The sequence below is a fragment of the Gorilla gorilla genome, chromosome 16 (assembly GCF_029281585.2).
Source record: "Gorilla gorilla gorilla isolate KB3781 chromosome 16, NHGRI_mGorGor1-v2.1_pri, whole genome shotgun sequence".
NCBI lineage: Eukaryota > Metazoa > Chordata > Mammalia > Primates > Hominidae > Gorilla > Gorilla gorilla.
In genome coordinates this window covers 52710001-52727390 of record NC_073240.2, presented here as the reverse complement: position 1 = coordinate 52727390, position 17390 = coordinate 52710001, and the positions used below count along the sequence as shown (strand labels likewise).

General features: G+C 42.2%; 1 protein-coding gene across 3 annotated transcripts in view; it reads left to right on the top strand.

Moving 5' to 3' along the window:
• LEO1 (LEO1 homolog, Paf1/RNA polymerase II complex component) overlaps nucleotides 1–17390 on the top strand; it is a 33949-nt gene that overhangs the window by 11740 nt on the left and 4819 nt on the right. For all 3 annotated transcript variants that reach the window (XM_055363052.2, XM_055363054.2, XM_055363051.2), the window contains exons 5-11: nucleotides 231–376; nucleotides 1439–1523; nucleotides 5700–5794; nucleotides 7022–7156; nucleotides 8304–8439; nucleotides 10279–10465; nucleotides 12874–12971. In XM_055363052.2, the coding sequence (XP_055219027.1) occupies nucleotides 231–376; nucleotides 1439–1523; nucleotides 5700–5794; nucleotides 7022–7156; nucleotides 8304–8439; nucleotides 10279–10465; nucleotides 12874–12971 (882 nt within the window). The remainder of the gene's footprint in view (nucleotides 1–230; nucleotides 377–1438; nucleotides 1524–5699; nucleotides 5795–7021; nucleotides 7157–8303; nucleotides 8440–10278; nucleotides 10466–12873; nucleotides 12972–17390) is intronic.

Below are 17390 nucleotides of genomic sequence, written 5' to 3'. Positions count from 1 at the left end.
ATTTGGAAGACAGATTTATCATAAAGGAGATAGTTTTTTGTACTGAGGTACCCAAATTGATCGTTTTCCATTTTGTGTGTAGGTGGGTTGGGATGGGGACTGGGGACTTCTTTAGTCCTAAAGTGATATCTAATTATGTTTCTTGCACCCCAGAGTAATTAAAGTGTGGAGGTTGAAGGAAGCCATTTCTAAGGTCCTGTCAAGCTCCAAACTTCCGATTCTTTCACTAGGATGAAAATGGATTGCCTCAGGATCAACAGGAAGAGGAGCCAATTCCTGAGACCAGAATAGAAGTAGAAATACCCAAAGTAAACACTGATTTAGGAAACGACTTATATTTTGTTAAACTGCCCAACTTTCTCAGTGTAGAGCCCAGGTAAGGAAATCAGTTAAAGTTTTTTCAGGATGTTGAGTAGAAATACATAGAATGTTTATTTTTCTTTCGCATTGAGTTGACAAATCACAAAAATGGAAAATTGATCGTGTATCTCTGAAAAAATTAGTCAAGCACATCCTGAGATAGAAAAAATATGTATTGGTAAGGGAGGCTTTTAATGCTATGATTGTTTTTAGCAGTTTGATACTTTCTTATGAATTAACAGACACCACAAGTCTTCAAGGTATTTTTTAAATTAGTACAACCCTGAAAAGGCTGAAATTGAAAGTGATGAAATTTGCTAGAGAAATGCCAGTGTCCACTGTAGCAGCTATTGTTGGTCTAGAAAAGGTAATGGTTTTGGACAATTAGACAGTGTTTGATAGGTATTATTTACTAAGTTTACTCAAGCTCTTGTGCTTTTAAAAATTTTTTTCCACAGGCACAATGATGTGGAAAGCTAGAGCATATGTTGCCTATTCTTTGGCAGAGTTACATAAGAAGAAGAAAGGATATTTTGAATATTTACCCTTGCTTGTACTTTATTTCAAGCAATATGTATTAACAACAAATTTTAAGAAGTAAAATTACTGGCCGGGTGTGGTGGTTCACACCTATAATCCCAGCACTTTGGGAGGCCGAGGAGGGCGGATCACCTGAGGTCAGGAGTCTGAGACCAGCCTGACCAACATGGAGAAACACCCTGTCTCTACTAAAAATACAAAATTAGCCAGGCATGGTGGCGCATTCCTGTACTCCCAGCTACTCGGGAGGCTGAGGCAGGAGAATCGCTTGAACCCGGGAGGCGGAGGTTGTGGTGAGCCGAGATCGTGCCATTGCACTCCAGCCTGGGCAACAAGAGCAAAGCTCGGTCTCAAAAAAAAAAAAAAAGTACAATTACTACCTCCTTGAATTTAAGCATGAAGATATTGATCATTATGATTTTTTAAATTATATTATGATTTTTTGATATAATGGTGTTTATTAATAGAGATGTTATTACATAGCAGTAATATTCTTTATAAAATATGATTAATAGTTTATTTGGAAAACAATTTGTAGACCTTTTGATCCTCAGTATTATGAAGATGAATTTGAAGATGAAGAAATGCTGGATGAAGAAGGTAGAACCAGGTTAAAATTAAAGGTACCATTTCATGCTTTTTCCTTTTTTTTCTTTTATAAAGTAAAACCTGGAGATACTAACTTGAAACTTGAGCTTTTGAAAGTGATTTTTTTACCTAACACTTCACTATATGGCTGTGTTCTTTTGATTGCTTTTGTTGACTATTAGGAGAGAATTTTATTGTACTAAATTCCCATTAATGCTTCTCTTTGATACCTTGTACCATCTGGTCACGCTATCGAAGGAGGGCCTCTAATCTTTTAAGTAAGGAGGATGTAGGTTCAGCAGAAGTTTCATCTTTTTATTTTGAGACACGATCTTGCTCTGTTGTTCAGGCTGGAGTACAGCGGCACAAACACAGCTCTTGGCAGCCTCAATTTCCTGGGTTCAAGTGATCTTCCCATCTCAGCCTCCTGAGTAGCTGGGACTACAGAAAACATGCCACCATGCCCAGCCTTTTTTTTTTTTTCTGTAGAGATGAGGTCTTGCTGTGTTGCCCAGGTTGATCTTGAACTTCTGAACTCAAGTGATCCTCCTGCCTTGACCTCCCAAATTGCTGGGATTACAGGCGTGATTGCTACTGCACTTGGCCAAGTAGACATTTTAGAATTGAGTTGTACAAGGGAACAAGAGGTGGTTGAATGCATGATACTGAAACTGGAATTATGCATTTTCAGTTTTTAAATCCGAAGGATTTCTTGTAAATTTCTTATTTTCTAGTGGGTATTTATATATTTTTTTTGAGAAGGAGCATCACTCTGTCGCCCACGCTGGAGGGCAGTGGCATGATCTCAGCTCACTGCAACCTCTGCCTCCTGGCTTCAGGTGATTCTTCTGCCTCAGCCTCCCAAGTAGCTGAGACTACAGGCATGCACCACCGTGCCCAGCTAATTTTTGTATTTTTAGTAGAGACAGGGTTTCACGATGTTGGCCAGGTTGGTCTCGAACTCCTGACCTCAGGTGATCCACCCACCTCGGCCTCCCAAAGAGCTGGGATTACAGGTGTGAGCCACCACGCCTGGCCTTGGTACCTTATTAAATTGTTAGAAAGGGATAGTCTGGCATTTTTTAGGCACTGAATTTTTATATTTTTAATAGTACCATCTCTTCAATGTGGTATATTAACAACTACCTAAATAACCTTGATATAAGATGGTTTCTATCCAAAAGCTTTTCAGTGAGACTTCACTACTCCTCTTAATGGAAATGCAAATCAAATAAGAAAACTGAGATAAACAGATGCCAATAATTTGTTCAAGATCACACAGTCAACAGATATACTGCTTACACTATTTTTTTTTTCTGTCCTCCCTCCACCACCCATCTACTCATCTGTTTATTAGCCCATCTGTTAATATTATTTCTTTGGGACATATGGATGTATTGATTTAGGCTTAGCAGTATGAATTTTTCATGGTTGTTTTAGTGCCTCTGGCTTTAATTCTACTACTTTTCATTGTTTCCTGTCATATACATATAAACTAATATAGTAGTTCCTTATTTATTCACTTTTTATCAATTTATTTAATTTTGTCTTTTTCCTTTTTCTTACTTTCTGTCATGATGCTACAGCTAGTATCAATATATCTATTATATTTTTAGACCATGTGATACCAGATTCTAGTATGGGTATCAGACTTCAAAGGCCGGGCATGGTGCCTCATACCTGTAATTCCAGTACCTTGGGAGGCCGAGGTGAGAAGACTGGCCAGGAGTTTCAGACCAGCCTGAGCAACAGAGCAAGACCTTGTCTCTACTAAAAATAAAAAAAAATTAGCCAGCAGAGATGGCGCATGCCCGTAGTCACAGCTACTCCAGGAGGCTGAGGCGGGAGGATTGCTTGAGCCCAGGAGTTTGAGGCTGCAGTGAGCTGTGATTGTGCCATTGAATCCAGCCTGTGCAGCACAGTGAGACCCTGTCTCCCCCCGCCAAAAAAATTTATAAATATGTATTTTACCCTAAAATTTCAGTGCATCAGACTACAAAATGTTGGTATTTAACATAAACTGTTGTCTTAAAACCTTGGTGTGTGATAGGAAATAACCCTGGACCCTTATTTTCTTGAGTGATGTTTAAGACTACGCTGACCAGTCTTAAAGCATGGTGTAGTTAATTCTTTAAGAACAAGGAACCAGGGAACCAGGTACAGCTTATGCACCTCTCTGAGGTCCCCTGTCTTCAGAAATACTATTATGTGTCCTTCATCCTGATAGGTTAAGACCTAGCAATGTGTCCTATTAAAGCATCATTACTATTTGAATCACTTTATTTAATAGAAAGCATTTTTTAGAACGGCTTCTCAATTAATAATGGCCTATTTGTGGGTTTTTTTTTTTTTTTTTTTTTTGAGATGGAGTCTTGCTCTGTCATCGCCCAGGCTGGAATGCAGTGGCGCAATCTCAGCTTACTGCAACCTCCGCCTCCCGGGTTCAAGCAATTCTCCAGCCTCAGCCTCCCGAGTAGCTGGAATTACAGGTACATGCCACCATGCCCGGGTAATTTTTGTATATTTTTAGCAGAGATGGGGTTTCACTGTGTTGGCCAGGTAGGTCTTGAACTTCTGACCTCAGGTGATCTGCCTGCCTCGGCCTCCCAAAGTGCTGGGATTACAGGTGTGAGCCCTGTGCCTGGCGTATTTGTGTATTTATATGTGGCCAACCTATTGTATGAGATGGAAGACAGGAATAGTGACAGATTGTTTTGTTTTCAATCTGAAAATTTCAAACATACACCAATGTATTAAAAACAATATAATGAACTCTTTCATGTGCCCATGACCCACTTCAACAGTTGTCAAGTTAACAATCTTTTGTCATCTACATATTCCCCACCCCAGCTTCCCCAGACTATTCTGAAACAAATTTCAGGTATGACATCATGTTTAATTCATGAATATGATGGAGTTATTCAATCAGCATACTTTATAGCTATTTGTGAGGAATAAATAGGGAAAGGGGAAAAACTGGAAGGGGGAATCATTAGGACCCAGCTGCACAGACATTTGCAGCTAAAGGAGTGGAGATCCAGACGATCTCCGTGGGACTGGGAGCAGCTGTGTTTAGGATTGACACTGGGGGAAGAGGCAGAGGGAAGCATGGTCTTGGCATTGGCACTTTTCACATTGTTGGCTTCTGTCTGTTGCCAGCTTCATTCTCATTCTTTCTATCCTTGTATGTCCTGTTTTTACTCTTCATTGTCATTTTAGTGGGTTTCCAGGAGGCAGCAGTGATAAACTGTATGCATTTAGCATGCCATGTTTTCCTGGAGATCCCACTGACTTTAATTTCAGTAACAGTGGTTTTCATTTGCCAACTCTGTCTGGTGTTTCCCCACCATGCAGGTAAGATAGTTAGGCTCTAAACCTATTGAAATCTGGGGTTTTCATTTTGATAGGGCACTTATTTATCCTTATTCATATATGGGAAGTTTATCTCTCTGTGCCAATAGGCAGAGTTTTTGGTCTCATTTTAATGGAGTTTTTAGCTCTGTGAGAGAACTTGCTTTATACAGGGGTTTCACTTCAAAATTTCTGCATCGGCCGGGCGTGGTGGCTCACGCCTGTATCCCAGCACTTTGGGAGGCCCAGGCGGGCGGATCATGAGGTCAGGAGATCGAGACCATCCTGGCTAACACGGTGATACCCTGTCTCTACTAAAAAATATGAAAAAATTAGCTGGGCTTGGAGGTGGGCACCTGTAATCCCAGCTACTGAGGAGGCTGAGGCAGGAGAATGGCGTGAACCCGGGAGGCGGAGCTTGCAGTGAGCCAAGACTGTGCCACTGCACTCCAGCCTGGGCGACAGAGCAAGACTCCGTCTCAAAAAAAAAAAAAAAAAAAAATTTCTGCCTCACATGGACTCAAGTTTTATCGCCTGTCCCTTGTAATTCTTACTGTCTTAACACATCTCGGGGTTAGTGTACATTTAGTATCTGCCATCTGCTTAAATGCTCTAAGCTTTCTCTATGATTATGATTCTAGGAGCTCAGAAATTCACTTAAGCATATTTTTTCTCCTGCTTTTAATTTATCCAACATCTCTAGGTGATTAAAGAGGGTTTCAGTGTTGTTCATCCTCCTGCCACACATACATCTGTCACCTCTGTAAGCTTATTCTGTGATTATGTGCCTCTTGAGGAAAAACAAGATGCATAGAGTCATTTAAACTATAATTTTCTAAAGTACTTGTGTTGTGAAACAGGTAGAAAATACTATAAGATGGAGGATACGCCGAGATGAAGAAGGAAATGAAATTAAAGAAAGCAATGCTCGGATAGTCAAGTGGTCAGATGGAAGGTGAGCACAAAACGCCTGAAGGGTATTGACATACCCAGAACGGGTCAGAGGGATCAAGTTTTGAAATACTTTTTATTTTTAAATTTATTATTATTAGTTTTAGAAATGGGGTCTCACTCTGTTGCCCATGTTGGAGTGTAGTGACATGATAACAGCTCAGTGGAGCCTCAGACTCCTAGTCCTAAGTGATCCTCCCATCTCCCAAGTAGCTGGGACTACTTGATGTGCTCCACCCTGCATGGATTATTAAAAAAAAAAAAAAAGAGCCGGGCACGGTGGCTCACGCCTGTAATCCCAGCACTTTGGGAGGCCGAGGTGGGTGGATCACGAGGTCAGGAGTTCAAGACCAGCCTGGCCAAGACGGTGAAACCCCGTCTTTACTAAAAATTAGCCGGGTGTGGTGGCGGACGCCTGTAATCCCAGCTACTCAGGAGGCTGAGGCAGAGAATTCCTTGAACCCGGGAGGCGGAGGTTGCAGTAAGCCGAGATCGCGCCACTGCACTCCAGCCTGGGAAACAGAACTAGATGCCGTCTCAAAAAAAAAAAAAAAAGAAAAAATTTCATAGACACAGTTCTCCATATGTTGCTTAGGCTGGTCTTGAACTCCTGGGCTCAAGTGATCCTCCCACCTCCCAAAGTGCTGGGATTACAGGCATCAACCACCGTGCCCAGCCACAAATTGACATTTTAAAAAAATTGCCCTTCACTGGGAATGTAGTAGAGCCTGGTAAACATCCCAGCATGTGTTACTTCTTTGTAGTCCATCAGTTTTTCTCATTATGACTTCTTATTTTCGTTCCATCTAAATTCTATGTAAAAAGAGAGAGCAGCAGTTGAATCACCTGTTTTGTTTTGCTTTTTTTTTTTCCTTGAGATGGAGTCTTGTCCTGTCGCCCAGGCTGGAGTGCAGTGGCACGATCTTGGCTCACTGCAACCTCCACTTCCCGGGTTCAAGCAGTTATCCTGTCTCAGCCTCCCGAAGGCTGGGACTACAGGGGTGCGCCTCCATGCCTAGCTGATTTTTGTATTTTTACCAGAGATGGGGTTTCACCATGTTGGCCAGCCTTGTCTCAAACTCCTGACCTCGTGATCCGCCTGCCTCGGTGTCCCAAAGTGCTGGGATTACACGTGTGGGCCACTGTGCCCAGCCTGAATCACCTTTAAGTGAAGTAAGATGGTAGAGTGAAAGCTTTATGACTTTAATATATGAAATGTTTCTCTTTCCAGCATGTCCCTGCATTTAGGCAATGAAGTGTTTGATGTGTACAAAGCCCCACTGCAGGGCGACCACAATCATCTTTTTATAAGACAAGGTACTGGTCTACAGGGACAAGCAGTCTTTAAAACGAAACTCACCTTCAGGTAACTGTTATTATTATTATGTATTATTTCTTATGGTAAAAGCAGTGAAACATAGATGTTTCTGTAATGCCTGCCACCTGATTGATGTAACCCCACGGTATGATTCAGCAAGAACCAAGATCTTGTGCATAGGTCTGAAGGTTCAAAGGTTATTTTGTCAAATACACTAAAAGTTGCTGTTTCTTAGGGAACCAGGTCATGCTAACCAGACTTACAAGAGACTGTTAGGTAAACCAGAATGTCAATGTATTAATTCCAGTGGTTATTATAACTGCCAAGAGGCCTAAAATACATGTGTCTGCTAGCCAGTGTGTCCTTTTTTTTTAGTAAAGTTGACCTGGGAGACTAATAACTAGAGGTTGTTGTGCATGTAATCGAAGGAAAGCCAGCGAGTTGGTCAGCGTGAGACGGGCCATCTCAGTGCCGTAGGCCCCAGCATCTAATACCACTGCAGAGGTGTGTCTCCCAAGAGGACTGGAATACTCAGCTGGTGAGGGCACTTTCCTTCTCTAGACTGAGTAGGTGCTGCACTGAGATGTTCATGCCTCTCTTTCTTGATTGTAAGCAGACCATCCTCTTTGGGTAATGCTTATCTTTAGAGGGGGCACAATAATGTTGGTTATGATTTACTTTTTGAAATTATAAAGGTCAACATACAGGCTTTGGGATCAGTTAGACTCATATTTGAATTCCATTTCTACTTGTGTGACCTTGTGCCACTTTCTTAACTTCTTTTTGCCTCAGTTTCCTAAAGCTATAAAATAGGATAATTATATTAATAATATTAATATATTAATATTAATTAAAAGTAATGGCAAAAACCTCAATTACTTTTGCACCAACCTGTAGTATCTAATTAATGCTGCTTGAGCGTATCCATTTATTGCTTCTAGAAGGTGATCATGCCATACAATCTTTTTTACTCCAACCTTCTGTTTTTCATTTGTGGAATAAGAATGTCTCAGTGAGCCACAGAATGAAGAAAACTCACAATCTTCCACCTTGGTATATTCAGTCGACTGTCTCTGCCTATTTTTTCAGGTGACTAGGAAATGGTCACTGGGCTCTTACTTCTGTGACGTGGGTATCACTGGCTCACAAATGTATTTGGTAAACAGTGAGATGCTCTTCGTTTATTTCCTGGCAGACCTCACTCTACGGACAGTGCCACACATAGAAAGATGACTCTGTCACTTGCAGATAGGTGTTCAAAGACACAGAAGATTAGAATCTTGCCAATGGCTGGTCGTGATCCTGAATGCCAACGCACAGAAATGATTAAGGTATGTTTGCTAAGCGTTATCCTGGGATTCTTTGGTATATTAGGCAAGTATTTCCCAAAATGCTTGTTCGTCATCTCTTATTGGCCTACCTTTTCCTCTTCCAACTGACATGAATAGGGAGCTGGATTCATTTCCTCAGCATTTGCCAAACAATGGGTGACGTGGCAATGATAGTAAAACAGAAACAGGGCTCAGGTTCTCTCTTCACCAGGCCCTGAGAGTTCAGCAACAAACCGGTGATTGAAATATCTGAATTTTCATGTATAAGTTCAAAGATCATTAAGTCATCTATGTGTGGTTTAGAATCCATGTCAGAAGTCAGTGGAGATACTAGAGAGTAGTGTAAAATAGAGAATAGGCCAGGAGTTTGAATGAGAGAGTGCCTAAAGTAGACTCTGGTAAAGAATAAGACGAGCTTATGAGTTTTTAAGGTCAATTTGTAACATTCTACCTGGTATATTTTCAAATTTGACCCAGCTGTTAATTAGGCACAAGTTTATTTGGGGCATTGTACCTAATCGATAGAGCATGTGCTCGTATTGGCTATTGGCCTTTCCTGCAGCACTTGATTTGAGAAGCCATATGCAGTGGTACAGGCTCATCATTTCTCCTCTCCATCTTCTCTAATCCCTACTAGATTTTGGCCTTTGCCCACCCTGCCTCTTGTGATTACGTTGTTTAGTGAAGCAGGGCATGGTGAGGCTAAGACAGTCCAGTTGCCTCAGGGCCTTTCTTACAAATCTTATGGTCAGGCTCTGCTGAAGGTTTGGCTCTGAGCCCTTGCTTTTTCTTCCATCCTGTATTTGTTCATGGAGACAGAATAAACCAGATCTAATAGCAGTACCTAACCTAGTGGTATATAGGGGCATTTGCTTTGGAGCTGGGCTTGTTCCATTTCCCTACCTTTTCTGTACAGGCTAAGGGAACTGGAGGAACCTGCAGATTCCAGTCTCAGCATTATTGGAGAAGCTCTTGAACCACTTTGAGCATCTCCTCACACCCTCCTCCATGTCCCCAGCTCCTGTGAAAATGTAGACAAGGAGTCAGCTGGTTTGTTCTTAGTCCCTGTACTACTGACAGTGATTTTTACTCTAACCTCCGTACAGCCACACACTATTAAAACAATCTGTTCCATAGAATTTCTAGCAATATAATTGGAGTTGTATATGATAATACAGAGCAACCGGATGAGGAAGACCTTCAAAGAAATCCCAGAATATCCCTGAAACCTACTCCAGCACCACCCCTACCCCCAACCTGGTTTAACATCAAGGCGCAGAATGCTAGGCAGTGCAAAGGAAATGAAAGGTCTACCTTGTGGCTCTAGGACGCTCCCCAACCTGTCATCAGGAGCCGTGAGGAGCTCTCTGGGTTGAGGGGCTGAGGGGCTGGGACCAGAATATCTGGGAACTATGGGAGTTTGGTAGAGCTGGGGCAGATCAGTTGTCTGTGGTTCATGAACAGGAACAGCCACTGCTGCTCCAGGGAGTCAGTTTAGGTTTCTGCTGGGCATGAATGGGGTTTCTCAGGTGGGTTGCTTCTCTCTGGGTTAAGTGGCAGCACAGAACACCAGCACAGCTCCCGAGGACACACCTGTGCCAATGCCAGTTGGACTGGTTAGTGTCAGGGCTCCCTTCTGCCGCTTTACCCTTGTGTTGCCTTTGCTCCTGCAAACCAAACCAGAGGGTCCATGTGGAGCCACAGAGGTGTGATGGGGAACACACACGGCACAGCTGTTATCTGGACCAGACATTACATGCTATTTGTAATAAAAGTGGGTTCAAGTGGGCACAAAAGTAGCTCCTTTTTAGGTTAAAGAGGTTATTTGCTTCTTTATAGAAAGAAGAAGAACGTTTGAGGGCTTCCATACGTAGGGAATCTCAGCAGCGCCGAATGAGAGAGAAACAGCACCAGCGGGGGCTGAGCGCCAGTTACCTGGAACCTGATCGATACGATGAGGAGGAGGAAGGCGAGGAGTCCATCAGCTTGGCTGCCATTAAAAACCGATATAAAGGGGGCATTCGAGGTGAGTCGTGTATGGAAATTACATTTCATCATTTCGGGATTCTGGACTTCATCTTGGCATTAGATGTAATCCGGCTGCCAAGTCACTGGACTTTTTTTTTTTTTTGAGACGGAGTCTCACTCTGTCACCCAGGCTGGAGTGCAGTGGTGTGATCTCGGCTCACTGCAACCTCTGCCTCCCAGGTTCAAGCGATTCTCCTGCCTCAGCCTCCCGAGTAGCTGGGATTACAGGTGTACGCCACCACACCTGGCTAATTTTTGTATTTTTAGTAGAGACGGGGTTTCACCATGTTGGCCAGGCTGGTCTCAAACTCCTGACCTCAAGTGATCTGCCCGCCTTGGCCTCCCAAAGTACTGGGATTACAGGCAGGAGCCACTGTGCCTGGCCCGGACATTTTATTTTTAAAGAACCAGTTGTCATGAGTGACCTAGTTCATTCAGGTGAGCTTGAAAGGTAGGAACTGCTGTTGTTCCTACTTTGGGTTTTATCCCTTGAGCTTTTGCTTTCTGACTTGAGAATTTGCCAGTTATATTGGAACTTTTGTCAACCTTTTTTATTACCTAATTGGGAATCAAGAAATTAAACTATTCAGAAATTATGTGATATTTTCTTTCATTCTTCTACATTTCTCTTAGATTTACTTTTGCATATTTCATCCTTTCACAAGTATCACTGATTTCTGATGGTTAACGTTTTTTCCACACATACTGAATTTCAGGCAAATGCTCAGCACTTGACATGCATCCTATTTGATTTTCATAACAACATTATGATCTAGTTGCTCTTATTTCCTTGTTTTTATTGAGGAAACTGAGACTTTGAGAGGTTGACTAACTTGCCCAAAGGCACGTAGTTGCTAACTGGTCAGTTCTTAAACCAAAGTCATCTGACTTCCGAGACATCTGTCCCAGCTGTGACTCTGCATCCACCTGGTTCTTACCCAGGGGTTCCCCCAAGCCAGTAGCAAGACGACATGGTGAAAAGCGAACTAAGAAGACCTGGCTGGCCTTCTGACCCTGCCCGCTCTCATCTGAGTCCTGCCACTTTTTAGTTGTATAACTTTTGAAGAGTTACATAGTCTCCCTTAACTTCTGTTACCTCATTGTGACAAAAACAACCTGTTAATAATGGTAGTTAGAACATAAGGTTGTTTTGAAGATTACATAATATAATACATTTAAAGTACTTAGCCCAGAGCCTGGCATATAACAAGTAAATTTTTAAAACACCCAAATTTATTTTTCTCTGACTGTCCCATGAAACTCATTTCTCCTTTTCTTATAGTGACTGCATTTGTCTGGTTACCTGTTACATATTACCTACCTATTATTTATTTGGGGACCACAGTACAGAGACCCTTTCTTTTTTGTCAATGCTGATTTCCCATAGAAAAAGATCCAATTGTGTGGAAATAAACCACACAAAATTAAATAAAAACTTTAAAAATCCAAGGATGCTTTAAGAGAGAGAGGTATGTAACATTCAGGTCACCAGAGATTAAAAATCCAGCACACGAGTCTAGTAGTGCTCAGTTCCATACAGTAATCAGATAGGCAAGGTGTGGCGACAAAGGGAAGGCTTTGGGTTTTGACGGGAGGGGCTTGGTCTAAAGTCCTCGACTTTTATTCCACCCAGAGGTTCACCTGGGCTTGGGCAGTGGAGCAGATGGGCGCCCCTCTACATCTCTCTTTGAAAGGTCTGCCTGGCAACAAACGGTCTTTACAGGACCAGGAAACCACTTTCTTTCTTTACCTCCAAACTCATTTTGGAATTAACTGTTACTGGTGGAAGAATGTCTCAGGCTTTAATAGTTGACTTCGGAAGAGTAGGGTATCTTGCCTTTTTAGACACCTTGCACACAAACCTTTTTGATCTTTAAAAGTGGTCAGGTTTTTGTATTTTGAGAGGGTAAGTCTGCTTCATTTCAGCATACCTAAAATTTATACTTATCTTTAAATCAAAAACTTTAAAATTATTTGGTGCCCCTGGGAGGAAATATACAGAGGGAACTAAAGATATTTATCAGAAGAAAACATTTACGAATGAATAGGTCACTGTCTTTGAAAGCTACTCACAGTTGGACACAGTGGCTCACGCCTATAATCCCAGCACTTTAGGGGGCTGAAGAAGGAGGATTGCTTGATTTTAGGAAGTTCAAGACCAGCCTGGGCGACATGGCAAGACTTCATCTCCACTAAAAGGAAAAAAAAATCAGCTGGGCATGGGTAGGTAGTGCACACCTGTGGTCCCACCTACTTGGGAGGCTGAGGCAGGAGGATCACCTAAGCCCAGGAGGTCAAGGTGCAGTGAGCCATGATTGTGCCACTGCACTCCAGCCTGGGCCTCAAAGCAAGACCCTGTCTCAGAAAAAAAAAAAAGTGACTCACAATCTATACTTTTGCTTTCAGAGGAACGAGCCAGAATCTATTCATCAGACAGTGATGAGGGATCAGAAGAAGATAAAGCTCAAAGATTACTCAAAGCAAAGAAACTTACCAGTGATGAGGTAAGACCAAATTTATTCAATTCTAGGGGTTTATCCTGTACTCAGGAGCCAACTGCTTTGAATGAAGAGCTCACAGATCAGGCAGGCACAAATTAGTTGTCTACACACTTCACTGAAATCCAGTGAGATAAATGCAGTAACAAGACAGAGTGATCCAGAGGAGGATCTGATACCTGTGCTTAGAGAGGTCTTAGAAGGCTGCATGGAGGATAAGACTTCTTGCTGGGTGTTAAAGAGTGATCAGAAGCTTGCTGGTCAAACTGTCCTGTCTCTGGTAGGTCACTCCGGATAGATGGAAAGGCCTGGAAGAAAAGGTGCAGGTCCCTGACATACCAAGGCTAATCCAAGAGAGAATGACAGATCATTCAGTGTGGTAGACCAGAGGGTGTATCTCCTTTTTGTAAAAATTCTCAGTATTTTTTTTTTTATTAGGAAAATAATTCATTCTTGGTTGGATGCAGTGGCTCATGCCTGTAATCCCAGTATTTTGGGAGGCCTAGGCAGGCAGATTGCTTGAGCTCAGGAGTTTGAGACTAGACTGGGCAACATAGGGAGACCCCATCTCTCCAAAAAAATACAAAAATTAGCTGGATGTAGTGGTGCGTGCCTGTAGTCTCAGCTACCAGAGTCTTGAGGTGGGAGGACTGCTTGAGGCTGCAGTGAGACATGATTGCACCACTGCACTCCAGCTTAGGCAAAAGAGTGAGACCCTGTCTCAAAAAAAAAAAAGAAAATAATTCATTCTTATGTTGGGAAAACCTATTTTCTTTTTATTTAGATGAAACAGTATTTGGCCGGGCGTGGTGGCTCATGGCTGTAATCCCAGCACTTTGGGAGGCCGAGGCAAGCAGATCACCTGAGGTTGGGAGTTCGAGACTAGCCTGACCAACATGGAGAAACCTCGTATCTACTAAAAATACAAATTAGCAGGGCGTGGTGGCGCATGCCTGTAATCCCAGCTACTCTCAGCCTCGGGAGACTGAGGCAGGAGAATTGCCTGAACCTGGGAGGTGGAAGTTGCAGTGAGCCGAGATCGCGCCATTGTGCTCCAGCCTGGGCAACAGGAGTAAAACTCCATCTCAAAAAGTATTTGAAATTGTATTGAGTAATTTAATAAATTGAAATAAATTTTCATTTATTATTGACATAAATTATTTCAAGATAATTTAAAAATATTTTATCTTATTTTTAAACAGCATCCTTTTCATATTATAAGAGAATAGGCCCTGAGAATTTTTCTTTTCCTTTTTCTTTTTTTAAGACAGAGTCTTGCTCTGTTGCCCAGGCTGGAGTGCAGTGGCATGATCTCGGTTCACTGCAAGCTCCGCCTCCTGGGTTCATGCCATTTTCCTGCCTCAGCCTCCCGAGTAGCTGGGACTACAGGCGCCCGCTACCATGCCTGGCTAATTTTTTGTATTTTTAGTAGGGATGGGGTTTCCCTGTGTTAGCTAGGATGGTCTCGATCTCCTGACCTTGTGATCTGCCTGCCTCAGCCTCCCAAAGTGCTGGGATTACAGGCGTGAGCCAGTGCGCCTGGCCTCTTTTTCTTAACACCCCAGTGAGTATTTAACATCCCACTGGGTGATGTGGAGATACTGAGAAATTTAAAGTTTTCATTATACCAGTGAAATACTATATAAAGTAAAATACTATATATGGTATAACAGATGGTGAAAAGTGATAAGGAGACAAATTATGCAGGAAAACGATATAGAGAATGCTCTGGGGGGTCTTGGGAGTTGGGATGTTATACTTTTAGAAATGCTGTTCAGGGAAGCCCTCACTGGAATGGTGATCTTTGAGTAAACATCTGAAGGTAGTGACAGTGAACTGTTCAGCTCTCTGGAGAGTGTTGCATGCAGAATTAGGAAGTGCATAGGGCCCTGAGGTGGGAACCTGCCTGGCATGTGTGAAGCACAGAGGCTGAAGCTGGAGCCTTGTGAGTGAGAGGAAGAGGGCAGAAATATGATAGGGCCAGGTCACCTAGGGCCTCACACCATTTGTAAGGCTTTTTTTTTTTTTTTTGTATTTTTTGTAGAGATGGGGTTTCAGCATGTTGCCCAGGCTGGTCCCAAATTCCTGGGCTCAAGCAGTGTGCCTGCCTCAACTTCCCAAAGTGCTGGGATTACAGGCATAAGCCCCTGCGATGGACTGTTTTATTTTGGTTTTTTATTCTGAGTGGTTTTCATTGGAAGTTTTCAGCAGAGGAGAGAAGATATGATTTAACTCTTAGTAGGATCACTGACTGCTTTGTTGAGAGTATGTTGATTGTGCCTGTGAAATAATGACCTTACCTGTTTCACAGGTATCTATAGATCAAGGTAGCATAGCAGAGCTGAGAGAGTAGAGGCTTTGGAGTCTTAAAAGACTACCTAGGTTGGAATCCTGCTTCTACCACTGAAATCTTTTATCTTAAATGTCTGGCTTTTCTGAACCTCATTTTTCTCTCAGCGTTGCTGTAAAGTTAAAATTTTATATCATATCATGTGTATAAATTAATATAAAGTTTTATTACACATAGTATATATGAAAAGTATATAAATATTTATATTATGAAGATATCATTACTATTTCAAAATGTGATGAAATTGGAATTTTTAAAAGGCACATGGAAACAGACTGTTGACCATTTCAGTTTGTTCTCTGACAAGTAGGCCTAAACTGTCTAAGATAAGGACTTCCCTTAAGTATCATTCAGGAGTAAATCAGTAATGTACCAGACAGCATGATTATTAGCAATTAAAAATTATAATTTTTAAAAAATTCTTATTTCTATCCTTTACCCTAACTGGTACCTTTGTAAAGCTATGTAGCTGAAATTGCTATTTTCTTCTTTGGTATCTTTATCTGAAATATATTTTACCCTCTTGAAACATTTTCAGTGGTTGTACAATTTTAGGGCAATTTTCTTTCAGGAGATTTTTGGCTTCCATTATTATTATTGAAAAATGAGCTTTCTAATGGTGATTTCTTTTGGCACTTTGAATATGCCATCCTCTGCCTTCTGCCCTCCATTGTTCTGATGAGAAGCCAGCTCTTTATCGTCTTGAAATTCCCTTGCATGTGACAAGTCATTTTTCTGTAGCTGCTTTCAGGAAGTTTTCTGTCTTTCAGCATTTTTACTGTGATGTATCTGCATGTGGTTCTCTTTGCATTTATTCTACTTGCAATTTGTTGAGCTTCTTGGATGTGTAGGGTAATGTTTTTCAACAAATCTGGGAAGTTTTCAGTCACTGTTTCATTTAATATTTTTTCTGTCCTCTCCTGCCATTCCCATTAGGTGTATGTTGGTGTGTTTAGTGGTGTCTCGCATTTCTCTGGGACTCTTTTCATTTTTCTTCATTCTGTTTTCTCCGTTCTTCAGATTGCATAATCTCTGTCGATCCATCAAGTCTGCTGATCCTAGTTCAAATCTACTATTGTGCCGTTCTGGTCACATTTCAGTTCAGTTAGCCTTTCAGTGTAAGAATTCCCATTTGGTCCCCTTTTTTTTTTTTTTTTTAATCATTTCTCTCACTTTAGTGATATTCTCTCTTGATAATACATTGTTATCATGACTTTCTTTCTTTCTTTCTTTCTTTTTTGAGACAGGGTCTCATTCTGTTGCCCAGGCAGGGGTGCGGTGGCGGGATCTCGGCTCACTGCCACCTCCACCTCCCAGGTTTAAGCGATTCTCCTGCCTTAGCCTCCCAAGTAGCTGGGATTACAGGTGCATGCCACCATGCCTGGCTAATTTTTGTACTTTTAGTAGAGACGGGGTTTCACCATGTTGGCCAGGCTGGTCTCGAACTCCTGACCTTGTGATTCACCTGCCTCGGCCTCCCAAAGTGCTGGGATTACAGGTGTGAGCCACTGTGCCTAGCCTATTTTTAAATTTATTTTATTTTATTTATTTATTTATTTTTGAGATGGATTTTCGCACTGTCGCCCAGGCTGGAGTGCAGTGGCGCGATCTTGGCTCACTGCAACTTCCGCCTCCCGAGTTCAAGCGATTCTCCTGCTTCAGCCTCCCAAGTATCTGGGATTACAGGTGCCCGCCACCACGCCTGGCTAATTTTTTGTATTTTTAGTAGACATGGGGTTTCACTATGTTGGCCAGGCTGGTCTCGAACTGCTGACCTCATGATCTGCCCGCATTGGTCTCCCAAAGTGCTGGGATTACAGGTGTGAGCCACCACGCCCAGCCTATTTTTTATACACAGAGGGTCTCACTTTGTTGCCCAAGCTGGTCTCAAACTCCTGAGCTCAAGGCATCCTCTCACCTTGACCACCCAGAGTGCTGGGATTACAGGCGTGAGCCACTGTGCCTGGCACTAGACAAAATTTGTTTGTTGGTTTTTTTGTTTTTTGTTTTTTGAGACAAAGTCTCATTCTGTTGCTCAGGCTGGATTGCAGTGGTGCCATCTTGGCTCACTGCAA